This window comes from Neolamprologus brichardi, chromosome 14, assembly GCF_056152115.1.
Source record: "Neolamprologus brichardi isolate AB-2024 chromosome 14, ASM5615211v1, whole genome shotgun sequence".
Taxonomy (NCBI): domain Eukaryota; kingdom Metazoa; phylum Chordata; class Actinopteri; order Cichliformes; family Cichlidae; genus Neolamprologus; species Neolamprologus brichardi.
In genome coordinates, this window is record NC_142117.1 from 13,067,267 (window position 1) to 13,089,709 (window position 22,443).

Below are 22,443 nucleotides of genomic sequence, written 5' to 3' on the forward strand. Positions count from 1 at the left end.
TCAATGTAGTAAGGGAGTCCTCTTCCTTACAGGTTAAAACACTCGACTCCAGCTACATCACGCGCAGCTGGAAACACTTCCCGCAAGACGAGCTGCCCGAGATTCACAAAATGTTACATTTTTGTGATTTATATCGTTATCAGACAATGGAATTCTTATATCGGGATATGAGATTTTGGTCATATCTCACAGCCCTACCTGAATTTGGTTTAAACAGAGTGAATCACACCTGCTAAAAGGTGTGCAAGGCGCCTCAGGAATCCTTGCATACCTCTAATGACTCCCCTGAAAAAAGAGAAAGAAAAACAAAACTCCAAAAAATTATTCAGTCTTTTTATTAATTAAAAAAAGCAAGCCTCCATATAATCAAATGATTACATTGTAAAGAGGAATGATAAAAGTGACAGCACTGGGTAAAGTGTCTCAGATGAACTTTTCTATCAAAATATAACAAAGAAGGAATAAACATACAATGAAGTATCCCGACTTTACTGCCAACTCCATACATAAGGCATCACAAAAAAAAAATAAAAAGGCACTGCACTTCCACTGTCTGACTGACCTCAAACTCCCCCACACCTCCGTGACGAGCTGAAACGGGAGAACACGCTTAATGTTCGGATACGTCTGGCCACCTTCTGCGTGCAGCGGCGCAGGTGTGGTCAGACAAAAAGGGGGAGAGGCGCAGAAGAGTATAAGAAAGTCAAACAGGTGGTTATTGTGTTAGAGTTGCCAATGCCACCCAATGAACCCACAATCCTCTGCTTTTAGGTGAATATCACAGAAAACAACAGTCCCATGGGAGGCAGGCTCTAACATACAAAATGCTTTAAAATATCACTGGTTAAAAATATTTATTTTCTCTATGTTAAAAGGCAGGGTATTAAAAGGAAAGAAAAGCACATAATCTCATGGTTTTTATATATGATCGTCTCTTGTTTTTCGGTGCCTCTCGAAATGTTACCATTCTTCTTTCAAATGAACAGCAACATCTGCATAAAAGGCTAACCCCCTTGTCAAAACACAAAGGTAAACACATAATTGTACCTGCGATGTCAGTTTGTTACACCAAATAAAAACATTTTAGATATTTATTGTTGCTAGGAAACGGCTACTGAATCAGCTCAGAGAGAATAGTCAGCATCCATTCATGTCTCAGCCTACTCTGAGTGTTTACACTGCAACACACACACGCACGTGCACACGATGAATCATAAACTGCTGTGGTGTGACACCTTAAATCTGAGGCTAATAAAAAAAATAAAACATTTAAACAAAATCAAATGACACTCTTGTGCATCCAATACTCATGATTTAAGAATTTAGAGCGTGTGGGATTCTACACCAATTCGTTCATTTATAAATCGGAGGCTCTTTACACTCCCCGGAAAGCACGGGGCTGAAACGATTAGGATCGTGTGAGGATCTCATCAAACACAAGCTGTCTTTCCACAAACAAAAGTAAGGAGGTGGCTCTATTGGTTTAGTAAGATCTGCTGAGGTAGAGTTTGCCTCATTTTCTTCAGTTAGCTGTCGCTGTCAAGGTGAACCAGGGTGAGTATGAACACAAGGTTTAAAATGGATTCATTTGTTTCTTTAAGTCAGTCCAGACCAAGGCAGACGATAAAAACCGTTAAAACTACTACTGTATGTGCACGAAGTGAAGCCAGGTTTGAGGCTCTTTAACTCCAGACATCCTGTGAGTAGCGTCCCTTGGTCATCAGTTTCTTCACGTAATCTACGGCCTGGGTGCGCGTCATGCCTCCCACCTGCTCCGCAATCTCGTAGAAAGCCGTCTGCACGTCTTTAGCCATGTTTTTTGCATCTCTATAACAGGAAAGAAATGACAGTGAGCAATGCATATAAGACAAATAAGACAGAAGTTCTTTACTGTACTTTCACAACTATTTCACTAGGAGGCGTCACATTGCTAAAGAGAATCCAGGCTTGCATCACTTCCATGTAGTGCAGAATTCCTGACTGGCTCCACAGTGTGAAAGTTCACCTAACGAGCTAACATAGTGTTTGTTAACAGTCTGAATGGCCCAGGGGAAGAAGCTGAAGGTTTGGGACCTGATTGACCTGAAGGCAGCAGGTCAATCAGGTGGTGGGCAGGGTGCAGGGGTCACCTGTGATGGCCCTGGTTTTTCTGAGACTGGAGGATTTGGTGATGGCCACCAGAGTTGGCTGAGGGCAGCCCATGATTTTTTTGGGCAGGTTTAATTACCCTCTGCGCAGCCTTTCTGTTCTCAGTAGTGGCCCTTGTTGGGTCTAAATCAGACCCCGCTGATTCCAGAACTTATTCCCATGAAAGAAAGACAAGGCAACAGCGATCGATCTTTTTACTTGCAAGGGGGCCCTTGTCCGTACCTCAGTACATCACAAAATGACCTCCTCGACTGGCCCCTCTTGCTCCCTTTTATTGACAACGTTCACACAATAAACAATAGTTTACAACACGTACCTTCCCCCCGTAACCCCCCTTGGTTACAAATGACAAGGCACTGTGTGTGTGTTATGTGAGAATGTGTGTGTGTGTGTGGTGTGTGTGTGTGTGTGTGTGTGTGTGTGTGGCATGCTGCTGATCAAAGGGTCATATAACATAAAAGCACAGGAACATCCTTGGTCATGAAGAGGGCAATCTCCCCTCACCCTAGATAACACAATGAAGCCCTACAAAGGGGAGGAAGTTTACCACATCAAACAGACCTTCACAGAGGGTGTTCCTGTGATCAGAAACACTACTGCCCCCCTCCCAGAATCTTAAGGATCTGGGGAGGGGAGGACAGAAAGGATTCTTTAAACCTATGTACAAATGGCAAACATAAGAATGACAATATTAAACAATTCACCCTGACAGCCCTGCGTACCAAACACCCAAGCAGTAGGAGAGCACGCTCTCCACTGAGGAGCAGTAGAAGGTCAGCTTATTCTCTGGACACAGAGGAAGTGCAACTGCTGCTGGGCCTTTTTAACCAGGGAGTTGGTGTTGTGGATCCAGGGGAGATCAGCAGAGATGTGGTTGCCCAGAAACCTAAAGGTGGACACAGATTCCACCTGTCGCTTTGGTTTTAAGGACGTTCAGCATTAGGTTATTTTCTGAGCACCAGCAAGACAGTTCTCCACCGCCGCCCTCTACGCCATCTCATGTCCATCAGAGATGAGCCCAACCACAGCGGCATCTTCTGCATACTTTAATATCACACTCTCTCTCTCTCACACACACACACACACACACACACACGTAACAACTGAAATGTGCTAATTACCCGCAGATGTAGATATGAGCGTTGTCCGTGTGAATCAACTTCCAGACATGCTCCTTATTTTTCGTCAGCAGATGCTGCACGTACACCTTTATTTTGAAAAAACAGAAAAACAATGTTTATATGTGCGTGTCAAAAACCTGCACAGAAAACAGTGTATTTATCTACAAACAGCTAAACAACCAGACAGAACTAAATGTAAACGATTTTCTTGGTAATCTGGGCTGATCTGAATAAGATTGTGCTGTGATGAGTTTAATCGGGAAGGTACTCAAGTCTAGAATCCTGTTTGTGTATGTTTATAAATTGGATATGGCGAAAGGGACATTACACTGGAAGAGAGGAAACGTTTACAAAAATCATTATTGTACTGTATCAATGTGTAACGCTTCTTTCTGTGTCCTGTTATAGTTTTATGTTCTCGCCATGAAAGTAAGTGACATCTGTATATTTAGAAGCAGCTAGTATTATGTTAATGTGTTGTGGATGTTGGCTTGTGTGTAATGGAGCCATTGTGCTCGCCGATCTGATGCCATGTCACGTGTCGCGTGGATACACTAGGGTACTGAGACTGATGGGGATCCCGATTAAACTGATAAATCAAATGTTTTTCTGCTATCTTAATTTTTCATTTTACCAAAGAAGCAGTTCACATCAACTACTAACAGACAATCCAGGTACATTTCTCGACTTTGATGTAACAAGACATTGTCAACAGAGGAAATCTGATATAATGCACCACTCCGAGTCTCGTAGGCAGCTGTACCTTATGGTCCTGGTCTCTGGAGAAGGCAACATTCAGCTGTGTTAAGACTCCGTTCTTCTCTGTGCCTTCGAGCTCCTCCTGGTAGATGTAGTCCTCGTTCTCATGTCTGCAGCCAAAATACAGCACGGTCTCTCCAACCTCTTTTCCTATAATCACATGACAGCCACAGAGCAAAGCAAATGTTAATTAAAAATGTTCCTCTTCCTAGCTCACTGCATGCGTATGAGGCATTTAGGGGACATCCGTACACAGATACTGACAGAAAGTAACCTTGGATACACTCTCCAGGTTTGCACTAGTGATAGATGATAGCGCAACATGCTAATATAGATAGAAATTCCTTACTATAACTAGTTCATTCATCAGTTTCTTGTCAAGGTTAGACAACATTAGTCCGTAAACACCTTGCTGTTTGAGCCAGCCTCTCTCCTGGATGAAGCCCACGAAAGGAGCAATTCCAGTCCCAGGGCCGACCATGATCACCGGGTTGGTGGATTTGAACGGCAGGCGGAACTGAGACTTGCGGATGTACATGGGGACGGCGGACTTGTTCCCATTGTCCGTGACCAGTTTGTTTTTCAGCCAATTGGTCGCAACTCCCTTGTTGGTGCGGCCAGTCTTGGTCTCGTACTCGACCACGACGGCGCAGATGTGGATGCTGTTGGGATGAACCTGCATAAAAAAGAAGAGTTAATAACAGCTCGCTCCTAAAAATCAGACGGCTTATTCAATTCCTTAATAAACGTTAAAACAGAAGTATATGACTTTAACTCCTATTGACTGCAGAGAAAATGGATTTACTTTTGAAGAGGAGGCGATGGAGTAATAGCGAGCCTGGAGACGGGGCAACAGCTCACACAAGTGGTCGACAGGAGGCCTCAGTGACGGCATATCCTCCAGTATGGCGAGGATGTTTCTGCTGGCATCCAACACCCAGCTCTGGTAGAGGGCCTGCAAATAAGCAGAGAACAATTCATATGAGCTTTGTGATCCAGCTTCTGTTACATTAACTTGATAACAGCTACTCTAACACCACCACTAGACCTGGGGGAAATTTTGCCATGTGACAATCAGCATGAGAACGGATTCTTAGCTAGTGACAAACTCGGACACTAAAAACGCGGAGTGAACAGAAGACGAACACTGCTGTCTGTGAGAAGACGTTGGGGAGGGCTTAATGATGAAAATGAGATGGCCAAGGAAGATTGGGACACTTTCACAAGTGAAAATATAACTTCGTTTGAACCAGACGACTGGCAAATCATTACCACCCAAGAACTTATTATACAAACAGCCTTATATACCTCTCTCTGTCGGTGTCTTTGAACTGCTTTGTTCCGTTTTGACGTTTTTATGCAGAATTCAATAAAATTTGAATCATTTAAAACAAAACAAGAGTCAATCTGCAACTAAATGGGGTCAAATTGGCCATCACATGCAATGCGTTTCCTCGCGTTACGCTGACAGACTCTTTCAGACGGAAGGCAAGCTGTCTGCATTTATAAATTAGGCAGCAATCATTTGCAAACCTTCGATAATCTGAGAGTGATCACACCAATGGAGGAAAAAAAAAACAAACTACGCTATTGTCCAAGTGGCTACAACTGCTCGAGTCTTTTGTACTTCTCTGTTAAGTGCTTTAAGTCCCGTAAAACTGTGGTGGTCCACAACCTTTCAGTACGAGGACTCTGACACAGCAGACACGGAAAACAAAAGGCACTGCTCACCACATGCCCCGTTAACCAACTGCGCTTGTCATATAGCGTGCTGGAGAATGTCCATGTATACCATCTCCCAAGATCTGTGGACTGCTGCTGAATATTTAACTCTGGACGGTCAGGTCCAAGCTCTTTAATTCTTTTCTTCGACCGACCAAGCTTCAATTAAATCTCAGCCTCAGACCCTCATGACTGAAAAACTTTTGGTCTGTCCCTAGACGCCCACTTGTCCGGCGTCCGCACAAGGAAGTCGATAAATAATTATATCTGCAAGAACTTAACGCAACGATCTTTGATTACGAAATGGATTCTGGGAGGCACGTGCAGGCAACCACACATGCTGTATGCCGCCACTGCCCCGAACCCCCAACTACCACCCATTACCGACCTTGCCCTCGGGAGAGGAGGAGGCCATCTTGCGCATATTCTCCTGGTCTTTGGGATCAGAGGCGTACTGCGCCAGCTCGTAGAGGACGTTGGTGCGAGGAGGGTGAGTGATGTCCAGGTAGTGAGTAAGGGCCGTGCGGTAGGTGGTAGGGCAGGGGAACGGATGCTTCTTGTTGGACTCCTCTGAAACACAAAACAGCAAGGACACTACTCTGAAAACACTTTAATGGTCAACAGCTAACAGAAAAAGATTTAAAATGTATCTGGGCGTCTTCAGTGGATTTATGGGTTCACCTTTCTATCACACTAGTGGTAAAATAGCTTTAAAGTGTGGTTATAGGCCAGTTTTTGTTGTATTAATAAACTGCACGTGGTTTGAATGAGCAAGTTTAAGGTGCGAAATGATAAGAGTTTCACATTTGTAGCCTTATTACTCAACTTTCAGTGATAACGAGCAGCTTTATTCACCACAACTGACCTTTATAACAACAGCTAACTTAAGTATTTATACTACCGCTAAATTACTGCTATTACATAATATTACAGTACCCCTGTCACTCAGACATTAAGTGAGCTGATACAGCAAGTTTGAATATCAAGGGCAGATTTCACTAGACTGTGGGAGGGACGAGCTGTAAGGTCGAGGTGCTTTGGGTCTGTCAATGCCATACCATCAAGGTTATTGAGAGAGATAACCACATCAAGGTCAACCCCAAGTGTCTGTCCCAGCTTGTTCACCAGCGCAGAGTCGTTTGTGGGAAAAACTGCAACGTGGTCTCCAGACTCGTATCTGAAATGAGAATGAGAAAAAAAAAAATTCAGACTTTGAGCTGAATTCATAAAGCTAAAAATACATCAGGGCTAAGCATATCGTTGCATGAAATCAGGGAGATAAAGGTTTACTAAGCAATTATCCCATCCAGCCTCACCTGATCTTGGAGCCTGTGATGTCCAACTCCAGATGCATCAGATGTCTGTCACCAGCTTTATTTAGTTTGCGGTTGACAGTCACTGGAGCCAGGAAGGGGTTTTTGGAGTCAAAAGGCCTATGAATAAAAGAGCAGCACTTAAGTATTAAAAAGATTTATTTCTAAGACAGTAAAAAGTTTAGGGTTGGGGTTTTTTTAACCACTAGAGGGCAGAAAGGGTCACTTGTACCCAGTCTGGAGTTTGTCATAAATGCAGGTGAAATGCTAGCAGTGAATGATCGGTCTCCATTGCAGTGATTAGTTTCTGCTACGATACTCACGGCTTCTGGACCTCAAAGCTCTTCAGGCGGCCGATCTCTCCAGTGTACACTTTGTTCATGTTGATGTCAGTGTGCTCCTTCAGCTCGTACTGCCGAATGCTGAGAGACAAAACAAACTACAGTTTGCAAGCTGTGCACACGCGGACATTCAATATGGAGTGAATCACAGCAAGTCATCCTGTGTTTTGTGTTTGTAGTTTCTATTTAGAGATGCAGCAGGACAAAAATAAGCAGGCAGGATGAGAGAAAGGTAAAAATGTCTCAAGGCAACTGTTGCACAATTGCCAAATCAAAAGTCTGAAATAATGAAATGATGATGCATGGCACAAACTGTCCCTGAACTCACCTTGATTCATCTCCTGAGGCTTCCACTCCAAAGTGCTCGCAGACAGCCGGCCAGAACTGCTCTCTCCATGAAACAAAGTCCTCTTCCAAACTAAGAGTCAAAAAAAAGCATTATTTTAAAAAGGCTGATAAAGTCTTCAAATGTGCATCTTAAACAGTCTAATTTATCTCAACCCCCGTGCTGCACCACCCAAAAATGCGGAGCTCACTTCTTTTTAGGCACAGAGGATCCATCAGTCACTTACTTGCCATCGTCATCTCCCATACCAAGATCAAAGATGCGTGTTCCCCCCAGCTGCTCCAGCCTTTTGTCCACATATTTCCCCATTGCATTGTAGTGTTCATACGTCTTGTTGCCCAAACCAAAAACCTGAAAACAGACCGGAACACAATGAAGAGTGGCCAGTACGCGGCTTTGGTTCAGTGCCACAAAAACAACACGCTCGAAATAATCCCGTGCAACTGCAGATGTCCGACCGGTTTTCTACTGATGAAAACCAAAACAGAGGAATGTGCAAAGGTCTTGAGTCACACCTCACTTCTTCGTATTTTGCAAAGAAAATGGGAAACAGGTGCAGGAAGTGATCATCAAAAGTCATGACTTTCAGATACTGTTCATCTGCTGTGGATTGTTTTTAGGCATGCCACTTCCTATTTTGTCCTCCACTTGACCTGCTCCCTCAAATAGCACACATGGCAAAATATACACAACAGTGAAAACAAGAAGTTCGTTACAAAAAAAAGTTTAAATAGCTTAAATTTTAACCATAATCAAATTTTAACCATAAAATTTTTCACTCAAATGAGGACATCGAGTCCCAACAATAACACGATGTCAATTCAATTCAATTTTATTTATATAGCGCCAAATCACAACAAAAGTCGCCTCAAGGCGCTTCATAGATACAGAGAAATCTCGTAATTTTACAAGTATCTTAACTGTCCTCGAGTTTTTAACTAAATGTAATTACTTTGACCGCCTCATGTGTATAATAGTGAAGCTTCAACACACATTTTCTTACAGACTCCATGTTCATGTCACACATGAACGGCGTGACGCAAATCCAGGCTGTGTAGCTGGTGACTCAAATTCCAAGTATCATCATCATCTCCACTTATTATTCTTTACTTTACAAAGGTCAGTTTATAACCTAACTGGGCTTTCCATCATGACAGTGTAGCACGACTGGCAGGAAGTAACAGTCCAACATACGACAAACTTCACTGATCTTGCCCAGCGTCCGTTTCACTGTCTGCGTTGTACTTTTTAAAACTTCACTTTCAACAAAGAAGTTCTCCTGAAGTCGCTTTTAATTTGACAGAATTTACACCGGCCAAAGTTGAGCATAAAAACTCACAGTGTAGTTTAATCCGGAGAGATTCTCATCATCGTTTTCCTGCAGCCAGTCATAAAAGTCCTGTGCATTATCAGTTGGGTCTCCTTCTCCGTAGGTGGCCATGCAAAAAATGGCGAGCGCGTTTTTAATCTCAGACAGACGGGACAGTTCCCCCTGTAACGAGAGAGAATCGGAGACGCTGAAGTTTAAAATGGATGCAAACACTGATTCTCAATAAGCAGACATTACATCCAACTGTGACTGGAACAAGTGATGTGATGAGGTGTGTACATGTTTTATTTATCTAGGAATGAGAGAAGCTTCACTACAAATCATTAAAATCAAACATTTCACGTTTTAACAACGCAGAATAACTGCATTTATCCTCACTGTGCTGTGCATTTCATTCACTGGCAATACTTACCATGCTATACTCCTCTGGATCAGCAACCATTCCCTTCATGCCGTAACGCTGAGCGTCTTTGGACAGCCTGTTAGCAAATTCCTCTGCTGTACCCGTCTGAGACCCGTAGAACACAATGATGTTCTTTCCCTGCACACAAAGATATGTACTCATCATTTACATCACATAATGTAAATGCATTACATCACGAAGTATGTAATCTATTTAAATCTACATAAAATGCCTCCTTAGACCTGCGTTTGAACTATAGGACTTCTGCATGAACTCCATCATTGAGTTACTCTCTTTTCTCCCCCCCCCAGCAGAGAGCTCTGTACACTCCATCCCCATGTGTGCCATAAAATAAACTGCCACCTTCAGGACTGCTGAGACAAAAACGGGGGCAAAGTTAAACCTCAGTGGTGGCCAAAGATCCTTCCTGCCACCGCGGTGGTATCTGAACTATTCTCTTCAAAAACCACATCAGTTAAACGCCAGCCTTTGCTCAGCTCTGGCTACAAAACAGTTCCACAAAAGTCAAAACATTGTTTGGAAATCAAGAGCTTAATGTGGTCACATCAGCGGGGATACCATTACAGTTATTGTATGCTTCGTCCACTCCGCAAGAGGGCAACAAAACTACTCTGCAGGGCCCATAAAGATAATTATTAGCTGGTGAATAACCACAACATTAACTCTGCAAGTCTGGAGCTCACCCGTCTATAAAGTGTTATTTTAAAATATATCTGATAAAGTAGCATTACTTACGGTTTTCTTCATTTTCTCAATGAAACTGGTCTCTCTTGTGGTGAGTGTCCTGGAAGAGATAATGAAATATTACAATTACAAATAAGCAGAGACGACAATCCTTTTACAAAGGTTGAAGACCATTTAGCAGTAACAACCATTGCAAAGAAGCTGATGGAGGAATTACAGCAAGTTTTCTGTCCTCCAAATGGCTGACAGCTGGAGAGGTCAAAGTACTTTTTGTTCTTTTAAGCCTTAGTTAAATCATCAGCTGCACACGTACTCTAAACCTGAACTGAATCAACATTCACGAGCATGACCTCATACATCTAATAGGTGGGTACAAAGATTTGTGTAGCAGCCAGAAGCTTTGGATGTTTGGGACATGAGTGCAAAACCTGCTGGAGACAGGACATTCATACACTCAGTGGCCGCTTTGTTAGGTACACCTTGCCAGTAGTTAGGCTAGACCTGTTTTTGACTTCAGAACAGCCTCAATTCTTAATGACATGGTTTAAAAAAAACTGGAAACTTGCACACAAGTGAACTCACTGTTATGTTCAAGAAACAGAAGAGCAGCTGAACAGGTGTACCTAACAAAGTGGCAGATGAATGTAGGTTTGCACGTTGAAAGATTTCCGATGTGCCATGTTCTGCCTTAAAGGATGACTCTCAGAAGAGGATTGTTCCAGCATGATACACAAACACAACTAATCTGTAAGTATGCTGCCCTGTCCCGAGTCAAAAATAACATCAACGCAACACAAAGGTTTATCATCACAAATGAGTTAACATAATGTATTAAAATGACTTATTACAGCAACAGAATTTGAATTTAGAGTTTGAATTTAATTGTATTTGTATAGCATATTTAACAACAACAACAGGTGCCTCAAAGTGCTTTCTATTGTAAGACTCTACAATAATGCAAAGAAAACAGAAAACCCCAACAATCACATGACCCCCTTTGAGATTTGGCAACCGTGGGAAGGAAAAACCCCCCTTTAAGAAAAGCCTCTGGGAGTACTAGGCTCAGGGAGGCGCGGCCGGCATCGAGGCTGAGCTCGTCACTCAGAGCAAATATTACCTACGGAAACTGGGGAACGATTATACACTTAGAGCCTACAGGTGGATACTGGGGTAGTGGAGGTGTTAGTAAAACACCCAACAACGCAGAGTGGCAGAACCACTTAAATACTTTGAGGAGAGTTAAGTGTGTATGACACTCAGTGCAGCGTCACTTCACTTGATTACTTAAAGGCTTCTCATTTCTGTTTCATACTGACTATTTTTAAAGATGGGGATTCTTGTTTTACTTAAGGACACATTTTTTTAGCTTAGTAATGCATTTACTGTAAGCTGACACAGTTTAAAAAGAAATGTTTAGCAAGTCTTCACCAGTCTCAGTTGATGCAATCCTTACATCAGTGAGAAGGCTATTACACAAGCATTGCTCAGACCAATCGTCTGTAGACCCACAGATGGATTCATTACACAGTGCTCAATATATAATGTGTGACATCAGATGATTTAAACTCTGGGTTCATATTTACCAAGTCAGTCACTAATGGACTGAAACATTTAAAAAACAGCAGCACGCAGCAAAATGAAAGGCAGCACAGCTTCATTCAGCATCAAAGCTGAGTGGACATCTGCACTGATAAAGGAATACGCAGGCCACACATGACTACGAGCATAAATACTAATGCAAGATGAACACACTGTTCGATTTCCATGATTCAGGAGGACAAGACCTCCAGCAAAGCCATTAACGCTGAGCAGCAACATATTGATTTGACAAACTCTATGACATAAGACAGGTTTCCATAGTACACTGTACTCTCAAAAAAGGGCACAAAAAACCCAATACAACCTCAGTGAACCTAACCCCTGCAGTGTGTGTGGGATTAACGTTGAACGTGTAATTATATATTAAAGAAGAAGAAAAAAAACAAAACAAAAAAAAAAACAGGTTCATTGAGTTTTTCCTCTGAACCAAATTGCTGATCAAAATTAAAAACAAGCCTTTGCACTGAAGCGAAACCCTTCCTCACAGCTTCAGCAGGATCCGTTAGACGTGTTATCTGTTCTGAACCACCCGCCAAAAGGAAGGATTTCTGTGTGAAATTGCAAAACAGCAAGGTTACGGGAGTTCAAAGTCAATGCAGCGCCCGGTTACATTATAATACATCAGATATACACACGCAGCAAAGGCTGTGACTATGAATCAATCTCCCCATCCTTGCAGCCTAAAACACAAATAATATCAGATAAAATGTGACGATCAGGATCAATCACCAACACATGTGGTGGATTTACTAGCCGGCTGAGGCGTAGCCTCAAACCCGGCAGAGCCTCGACCATATTTTAAGGATGGCCGTAGACACTCACTGCATCACTTTCAACCTCCTCCTTAACACAAGGACGATGACTTGATCCAAAGACCTGCCACCGATTTTCACTCTTCAGTGAACATCTCTCAGGTTCGCTGTCAGGTCGTTTCTGGATTTGCTCCATAAGAGATGCTGTACATCTTGTGTAGATAGGTATTGTTTAGACACACGTCTTTTGTTTTCCACAGATTTTTAACACAATGCAGAGCACATGTCCCAACTTTTAGCTCTTTCAGAATCTGTCAAACTGTTATTGGCATTTTGTGCAGAGTCAACTAAAGAAATGGGAACAAAACTGGTTCTTTGTGAAGATTTCTACCACGTGTAGACAACACTGGCTTATCCCTTATTTGGTATTAAGTTGCTTACAAACAAAAAACTTTCCTCTGAAAATGAGCAGAAACAGACACTGGATTGAAAATGACCGAAACCCCCCCAAAAAACCTCGAAAAACCTGGACAACTATTGTCTGAGACCACAACAAAATAAAATGCAAGGAAGTCTGGCTTCTTGTGTCAAAACAAACCTCCAACCTGCTGCTCAGTAATTAGCTGCACAAATAGAAATTAAGATAAAGAACCCATCCAGGAAGTTATCCCATGATCTTGATCTTATGACGCCACAACCAATGAATGACATGCATTTCCATTCCTTTCTATTTAAATGTGCCAGTAGCAAACCGAGCCGTATGCAAAGTTGATATAAAGAACTAAAGCAAACAAGACTGTAAATGTGCAAGTGACCTGTGCGGTAAAGGGAAAACAAGAAAAGAAACAGAGAAGCCAATAATCAAATAGGACTTGCAGTCAAATAGATATTATCTCCGTCTTACATAACCTCCAGAAACAACGTATAGCTTCTTATAGCACTCGCTTCAACGTCTTGAAACAGACAGCTAAGCTTTGTGTGCAAAGATTTTACTGAAAACAAGCTACTACTCAGTGCTTACAAATTACTTCCAAATGTGGTCAGTGCTATCAGCCTAATCAGCAGGCAGCCAGTGGCAAATGTTACAAAAAATGTTACATCATCCTTCAAGTAAGCAGCATTAAAAACACACTGCATCATGCTTTGAAGCAGTAAATCAAACATGTCACTGACCTCTCAGCAGCATCTCTCCTGTCCTCTGGCAGGGAGAAGACGCAGCCCATGGCATGCAGCCCTGTAGCTCACCACTGCCACTAGCACCGCTGGCTAGGCAACACCGGGAGCCGCCACGCTCGAAAAAAAAAAAAATAATCAAAAGGGCAGGATGGTCCAGATGTGCGAGATGGAAAAGTAACACCAGCCCAAAAAGTCAGAGAGATATTTACAGGTTTGTAGAGCGGCCCGACTTCCCCTTACACGCTTCAAACACAATCTGAACTCAGCTTCTTCCTGTACTGCTCTGTGAAACCAGCAGCTCTACACAACTCCACAGACACACACATGCACGAGCACAGCAGCTTACAAGCCGTTAGAGTGTCTGGCAACCGCCGAGAACACAATGGTGGGAAACTGACTTTCCCATAAAATCCAGCCGAGCTGCAGACCCACACGTTTGACTCACACACAAACACACTGAAGCGATCTCGGGCTGAAAATGCCTTCCTGCTCATCCCCGCCCCTTTTCCTCTCCAGCCTCGGAGGTGTTAGGAGCAAAAAAGTCCAATCTGAGAATTTGGCCGGTTATCAGAGCAACTCTTCAGTGGACCACTAAAGGAGAAAAGAGGGGGGGGGGGGGGGCAATGAATGGTATGTTTTTCCCCTGAAGTATCCCCTACCCCCACCTAACAGGAGAAGAGAGGAAGGGGGGGGGGGGGTGTCATTTCCATGGCAACCTCATTTATCATAAAAGGATTTCATTTGTGACATGGCCCTCCAATGGTGGAACAAGCTCAGAGCGCACCCACACACCCACCCACGACGAGGGGAGGGTAAGAAGCAGCGGTGGGGATGATTTAAAAGAAAGAAAAAAAATTAACTGTGGACAAAGAATGGATTGCTTGTCTTCAGCCTCAACTTTCCACCTTTGGACAGGGCTCACAAAAGGGAACTTGGCGCGCCTGCCTAGTTTGTTCTCCAGGGAACTTTCAAAATGGGTTCAGGGCCAAAAACAAAAGCACAGGAAAGAGACAAAACTACGCCCCCTTCATAGGAGTTAAGCAATCGCTGCCCCTTTAAGGGGAGGAGAGACCAGATTTGAGGGGGTGCTGCCCCCAAACTCCCTTTTCTTTAGGCCCGCCCTCAACAAAAACATGTTCTCCAGGGATCATTACCTCCTTTCCAACCAAATTCCTGCTTTAACACAAATGGTCAGGATTTCCTTTTGCTTCATTTTCTTATTTTTTCCCCCTTCACCAAAAAATAAAGTAAAGAAAAATAAAGCTTATGCCTGGAAGTGGACAAAAAAATAAATAAAAATGTGGCCAGTGCAAGGCAAGTCCAAGTCTCCATTATGCCATCATGGGGGAGAGCAGAGTGAGTAGTCTCTACAGAAAATGAATGAGCCCTCCCCAACAGCTGTGGTCGGATGGAATCACTTTAACTGTGACCCTAACTAAACTGGATGTAACTTGAGAGGAACGCCCACTCGTGGTCTGCACAGGCTTGTACCTGGAATGAACAGAGTGGGGAGGGGAGGGAGGGCTCAGAAGAGAGGAAGAGGAGCCAGACAGAAAGCCCGGGTGAGTTTATGGGAGGACAGAAACTGTGTGAAAGGAGAGGGTGAGAGAAAACAAAGGTCACGAGTAGTGAAACATTTACTAGAGAATCCTCAGCTGCTCTAATATAAGGATGTCACGGTCTCTGCTTGGAGACCGAACATCCCGAGGCCTCGTCTGAGGAGAAAACACTATTCATTCATAAAGAAGACTGAAACAGAACACTTCCCCTTATTCATGTTAAACTATAAGAAATGTTCAGTACTAAAAACAGCTATGATGAGCAGCTGAGGGAAAAGTAATTCTTTTTAAAAAGAATTAAAAATATGAAAGAAAAAAATACATACAAAAAAAAATACATGTTTTTCCTCTTAAAACTGACTATACAACTTTAACACATTTCTTTCATATTAATAAAAAAACAATTCGACTAATTGCATTTTTTGAAAGTAGATTAAAACAATATAAAATTAGGGATCATCTGAATCGGCTTTTCTGGTTGCAATCTAATACCGATACCATGGCTGTGGATATGTGCAGATACCAAGCACACAGCTAATATCAGGGTTAAAGTATGTGAGGAAGTGGCTGGAAATCATCATGTGAGAGGAAACATCAGACACCTGAACTACAAACCAGGATAATAGCTTATCCAGACTTAATCCTGGGTTTCCTGTACTTGGAAGGTGGTTCCCTTCTTAACAAAGTATATCGCTATAGAGCCCTCCCGCTCTGGAGTAGATTATGTTGCAGATTAGAGAGCAACAGGTATGAAAATCCCACCTGCTGACCAATCAATTCTCTAGAAAACAGAGTCACTATTCGTAGAAGACCCCTCAGAAGCCTGCGAAGAGAACGTGTAAAGTTTTTCAGCTGCATCTAAGGTGGTTTTTTTCCTATAAGTATATGATCCTACGACAGGACATCCAAACTGTACTTGCTGACATGTCAAATTTGTATGTAGAGTAAGCCCATTTGATATATTTACTTCCAAGCCCTTAAAAACAGCAGCGAGTCTGCAATTAAGAGAATAAAACTAAAACTGTCAGGAGGTTATGTCCTAAGTTTCGGTTTATAATCATCTGGGAGCACCACGCTTTCACTGATTCTTTTATTTAAAATATCTGTTAGCCCTTTCATGCATGGATTATAACAACCTCAATCAGGATTTTTTTCTTAAGCATATTAATTTATCTTAATAGTTAAAAAAAAAGATTTTTTTAACTTCATTTTTTTTAAACATGTCATGACATGACATTTCATGTCATGACATGACATGTTTAAAAAAAATGAAGTTAAAAAAAAAAGATTTTTTTAACTTCATTTTTTTTTAAACATGTCATGTCATGACATTCATGTCATGTCATGACATGAAATGTCATGGTCTTAGTCAACTGCACCAGTATTATACCTCAATTGCACCAGGCCTTATTTGGATCAAACTGAGTCAGTGAATGGATCGGATCGTGTATCGACCCATTGTAATTGACAACCAATCAAGCTTTCTGGGTCAGTATCATACCCAATTAAAATATACCTGAAGAGATGTAATAAAAAAAAAACAAATTAAAAAAGAAGCCCATGTTTAATCTTCATTTTCACTGTGCATTTGTAAATTTTTATCAATCTTTGAATGTTTAGAATTATTTATTCGATTATTTATTAGATAAAGATTAAAAAACAAAACAAAAAACAGATGGCATATAACACAGACAACTTATACAACATAGTCCAACACATTTTTTGCCAGGTTAAGGTGATAAGAAGCTGAAGTCTGCCAACACAAGACACATGATTAGTTTGAAGACCAAAGGTTTATCCACCAGCACAAATAATCTGTGTGTCCCAGTAAATGTCCTCGTTAATGAGCTCATTCAGCAAACAGCATTAGACCCAGTCCCTGGATATATAAATGCAACTGCAGCTAGAAAGAGCAGCAGCTCCTGATGAGGATCTGCCTACATATGACGCAGCTTGGCTTCTGAAAGCAAACTTTGACTCACGAGTGTCCAGCTGTACAGTTTAAATGTGCATCTACACGTGAGGATAATTTACAATACAGCACCATTACCTCTACAACTATTTAAAACTGTGACTGAAGATAAAAATAAGCTATTGATCTACTAAAGTACCCTGACTACTCCCGTTTATGAGCTTCAACTCGTTAACCTCATGTCATGTGTTCGAGTCCCAGATGGAACCTGAAAGCTGATGGATACTCACGGTGTGTCGAGCTTTTTGAATTCGGGAATGGGCTCAGGCTTCTTACGGGACATGAACCAGTAAACTACAAAGCTGACAATGACGGAAAACAGCAAGAGGTCCATGGTGCTGAAGAGAGATGCCTCTTCATCCACTGCGGGCTCGGTGTGGGTGGTCTCGGGGTCCATGTCTGGCATGTGGGTCCTCTGAGTGAGGAAAGACAGAACACAGCTAAAGTGAAAAAAAAAACCAATACAAAAAACAAATACAGTAATTGACTATTTTTCCTGGTCATCAATTTATTTTTTATGTATTTGGGGTGGGACATCATTCAGTTACTGTTCAACACCACAGATTTCACAGATTTCGATCCAAAACAGCCCATTAACTACAGGCCCATGGTTTACAGTGAACATGTCACTGACATGAAGATGCTGCTATCGATCTGTGAAATTCACATTTTAAAACAGGCTGCATGTTAAACTCCAAATAAACAAAGCTTATAAAGGCTAATGCACACAGACAACACCCTTGCTAACATATGTAAGTGACAGGGGATTTCTTAAAATCACCCCGCAATTCTTCAGCTGAGACACTTGAGTTAGAAAACACAAACACTGCAGTCGTCTTTACTCGCGAGGACAAGTGACAGAGCGCTCCTACACGTAAGAGACACTCACGGACTTGTGCTCTGTCACCGTCTGCGTTCTTTATTTATACAAGAGAAATGAACACATTCGTTCAGTGACATGAGCGTGTGTGTGTGTGTGTGTGTGTGTGTGTGCGAGGTCAGAACTGCTTGTTCAACTTCTTACTATCGCTGTGGAAAGATTCAGATACAAATATCAGAACACGTTTCATAAAGAACAATCAGTTCTAAACGAGGAAAAGATCATCATGCAGTATTCTATCATCAATAAACTTATATCACTAAAAGCTTATACTGACTACTTAGTACAATTTTCCACTGACAGTAAGCAACCTGCTATGCATTATAGCACACAATGACACCTTGTGTTCACACAATAGTAGACAACTACGATTTGCATTTGGCTCAGGATACTGTGGTATTGTAAACCACCGCCTTCGGTGCATGAGGAATTTCTTGTCGTGCAGCAACAGCACCGGCTCTTTTCATACCGAGGTCGAGAGGACCTAATGTTCTGAGCGTTCAGGTTTCAGTTTGGTTCACAGACTGAAAACAATGACACTAAGCTTCTTTGATCCTCTAAGATGGCTAATGAACAACTAGCCCTGCAGACATTCACTCAGTGCTACCATGCACACTAAACCACACCAAGTCACTGGTTTATTAAGCAAACTATTCCATAGGTAGCTCCGCCCTATCACAGTGTGTACAGGAGTCACGGTGATAAAAGTCACATGACAGCCCAACAGAATAAAAGATAAATTGATTAGATAAATTAATCAAAAACTGATGAAGATAAAATGCTCCAAATGATCCACACCCTTTAAAAACACTTGAAAATATAAGTTTATAATATAATATAATATAACATATCCATTATAATATAATGGATATGTTTTGCAAGATATAAAAATATATAAATCTTTGATTGTTTAAGCAGAACTAGCTAAAGGTCTTATTTTAAATAAAAACTCTTTCAAACCCTTTTAGTGAACAGGTTATTCAAACAGGTAGCGTTATCAGAAGCCAAATGTCACTGTGACTATTGCATAAAAAGGAAACTCCACAAGCAGTATCCAAGTTTGTCAAGAGATTTATTTTAAAGACACTTCTTCAGCTAAGAATCTAAAGGTAGAAACACACAGACGCTGCAGTTTTTACTTGCAAGGGCGATCACAGAACGCTCACACCAGAGTGGGGGCCCTGTGATGTGCGCTCTGTCTCCTGCACCTGCCTTTATTTATATACAAAAGTAATAAAACAGTGAATACGTCTATTCATTAACAGAGGAATGTTAGTATGTAGGGAGTGAAGATAAAAGTGGTTCAGGTGTATGTGTGTGTGTGTGTGTTATTCTGAAGGACGTTGCCCCTCTTCTTGAAGATAAGAGCATCCAGCTCCCCTCTTCCTGGCAGGAGTGAAATGATAACAGCTTGCTCAGCTATTATCACTGTGAGAAAGAATTTATAAAGCAAGTCTTGATTTCAACAACAGTCTAAGTCATAAAAGGGTCATCATGCAGTATTCTATAATATGCAAACTTATATCACTAAAAGATTATACTGACTACTAAGTACAATTTTCTATTGACAAAGTTAAACACCCAAGAGGCACACCTCCAACAACATAGTGACTTCCTGGGAGGATCAGAGAACTCAACCTGAGAGCAAAACCCACACCTTCTCTCAACGTCACAGTGAGTTACATAAAGGTCGATTTGTCACAAAGAAAACGGTTACCTAAAAAGCTACTTTCAGCTGCGCACTTAGTGACAAAGTGTTGCAACGGCAGGTAGCTACGCATGTTTGGCAACTTTTTTTTTTTTTTTAACTTTAACTCCAGCTTCCCTTCCTGATGCAAGCCAGAAGAAATGTATGTCTCCTTCCCAGCTTAAACTTAAGCTCTTTCACTTGTTAGGTAAATGTGTAAATCACTACATAATAGAGCCACATAGAAAACTCATGCCAATTTGCTTCAGGCTAAAGACACGAGAAAACAGTGACAATTCACCAAATATGACTAATAACTCATAAAATCTCTAAACATCCACGCTTACTTGTTCCTTGCTCATTTCTACAACTGCTGAGTAAGCGCAATGTGGAAAATGAAGTTACACATTTGGATGAACCTATTCTCATATTTAGTCTAAAAGCTTTACCTTTACTCCCAAAAAGTGGCTGCTGCCCACTCCACTCAGTGTGTAAGGGGAAGGGCCACATATACCGACCCAACCCTCTTACCCTCAAGTTACAACACAAACCGGTGCCAAGCCCTTACCCTGAAACAATATCTTAACCTTCAACCTGGTAAAAAGCCAGCTAAAAAGTTATTTTAAAACCAGGGATGTCAAACTAATTTTACATCATGGGCTGCATACAGCGACTTCAAATCAGCCAGACCTGTGAAAATTCCCTTTCTGTCAGTGCTAAGAAGTTTAATCCCCCATATAGGAAAAGTTCAACAGTACATATCAGTTTTTCTGCGTGATAAAGAAATACTGCTGTAAAAAACAAACAAACAAAAATATCTGTCTCTTTGGGCTCAATTCACAATACATAAATAAAATTAACAGAAAAAGTTCTGTAGCTAATCTCTCAGAATGTTTTATTATCAAACAAGGTTTTTCTAAATCTCAAGTTTGTAACTGGATCTACTGTGAAAAGCAGATAGTAGGAAGGAAAAAAGGATCTTAATTACTTTTTTTTTTTTAGACTGAAAACAGAAAAGTTAAAAAACTGAAACTCCAAATTTTGTGTCCTCCTTCACACTAGTGGGCCAGATTGGAGATTTGCTGGGCTGATTCTGGACCCCTGGACCTTTTATTTGACACATCTGTTTTTATAAAAGAATGACGACCTAATCTTGGTATTTAATGTTAGTTTTACTTTCCTGTGACAGAAAGAAGACATCTACAACTCACAAGGTGCCAGTTCAGTTATTGCGTCATCATAGGTGCCCTTTTTACACAGTAACTTTCTAATGACCTGCATGTGACTCCTTCAGAGATACCTGTAATGTAGTCATAAAAGAAAACCTTGGGTAAAACTATATGAATAATGCTTTTTATTTTTCCTATATCCTCACCCATATCAAACACATGTGCCCTAAAAGATCACTGACTTAAATGATCCGCAGTGACATACAAATCCCACCGGATACCCACACGCTGCTACTAATAAGTGGCATATTTTGAAAAATAGTAAGAACTTTATGTGGTTGTTTAAAAGTACAACCACATAAAGTGAGTTGTTAATTTGGGGCAAAAATGTCCAACAACACCTGAAATCTGATAAAAGCGAAGCAGTTCAATGGGAACATCACTACGGTCCAGCTCTTTCACCTAAAATAAATATGCGTTTCAGTCACGAAAGCGTTAACAGCTGTGGGACAGTCCAGATTGACCCACGAGTGTGTGTGTGTGTGTGTGTGTGTGTGTGTGTGTGTGTGTGTGTGTGTGTGTGTGTGTGTGTGTGTAGTACCACACATGTCACGCTACACACCAGTTATACTAGTTATGAGTGTCAGTGTCAGCTCTGTTATAGCAGACTTAATCCCATTTTACACATTATAAATTAATAAATAACGATAGAAATAGTACCCAGCGGAACCGGGCTCTGACTATGTTCTGGAGAGTGACAAAGGTGGCTGTAAACACATTACAGAAAATACCGGTGAACGCAGACACGCAATAGTTTTATAAATTGCACGTTTAAAGATGATCAGATTATACTTTAAATTGTTCGTGGCTTAAAGATTATACAAGTTGACCTCAGTTTGCGTAACACTGGAGTCGGCTGTAGTCTACAGCTAATATCTGATGTAAAAGCGTAATATTGGCTCTGTTTTACAGGTTTCTAGTGATGGTGTAAGTCCGATATCGCTTAGGTTTGAGTCTCCGCACACTGCCACAGAGCGCTAGTCGACGTAAACCAAATAAAAGGCGAGTTTTCTCAGCATCTTACCTTAACTGCCTCTCTCCTCTTTGTGCAAGCCTATCTTCTTCTTTTCCTGGATTTACGGCAGACTCTTGGCGTGCTCGACGCGGAAGGAAACTTTACGCCATGCAGGATCAAACCAACTCCGTCCTGGAAGCAGGGGGGTGTCAGGGGGTGGGGTTTGAACTGTGAAGGCCAGTGGCGTTTAGCTTCGTCATGTTATTTTTGGAGAAGTTGAGTGTCTGTGTTTTTTGAAGACGTGATTCAGCTTAAAAATGAATGATGTAAAAAAAAAAAGAAAGAAAGAAAGAAAGAAAAAGAAAAAAACCCCACTTAATTTTATTTATTGTATGGTTGTTTTTTAATTTAGACTCGCCCGTGCACATCTAATCTGGCTCAGTAAA

At 41.5% G+C, this 22,443-nt stretch overlaps 1 protein-coding gene across 2 annotated transcripts; it reads right to left on the reverse strand.

Moving 5' to 3' along the window:
* Window positions 1-319: 319 nt before the first annotated feature.
* porb (P450 (cytochrome) oxidoreductase b) lies at window positions 320-22,174 on the reverse strand. Of its 2 annotated transcripts, XM_087850853.1 has the most exons (16): window positions 22,067-22,174; window positions 17,477-17,661; window positions 10,240-10,288; window positions 9,493-9,621; window positions 9,090-9,242; window positions 7,977-8,101; window positions 7,733-7,822; window positions 7,387-7,485; window positions 7,067-7,183; window positions 6,809-6,927; window positions 6,139-6,320; window positions 4,834-4,983; window positions 4,437-4,704; window positions 4,033-4,178; window positions 3,270-3,355; window positions 320-1,827 (listed from the first exon to the last, which is right to left on the reverse strand). In XM_087850853.1, exons 2-16 carry the CDS (start codon window positions 17,650-17,652, stop codon window positions 1,683-1,685), a joined length of 2,034 nt encoding a protein of 677 aa, XP_087706979.1. In that variant the 5' UTR covers window positions 17,653-17,661; window positions 22,067-22,174; the 3' UTR covers window positions 320-1,682. The 2 variants fall into 2 exon arrangements, with proteins under 2 accessions (XP_087706979.1, XP_087706980.1); XM_087850854.1 differs by lacking the exons at window positions 17,477-17,661; window positions 22,067-22,174 and adding an exon at window positions 13,713-14,322.
* Between the last annotated feature and the right edge of the window lie 269 nt (window positions 22,175-22,443).

Bases quoted from the DNA above. Each gene is read 5' to 3' on its own strand.
- porb (XM_087850853.1), bottom strand. From the start codon at position 17,652: ATGCCAGACATGGACCCCGAGACCACCCACACCGAGCCCGCAGTGGAT. The intron at 9,243-9,492 runs GTAAGTATTGCC...CTCTCGTTACAG, and splicing joins ATCCAGAGGAGTATAGCATG to GGGGAACTGTCCCGTCTGTC. The intron at 1,828-3,269 runs GTAATTAGCACA...TTCCTGTTATAG, and splicing joins GCTCATATCTACATCTGCGG to AGATGCAAAAAACATGGCTA.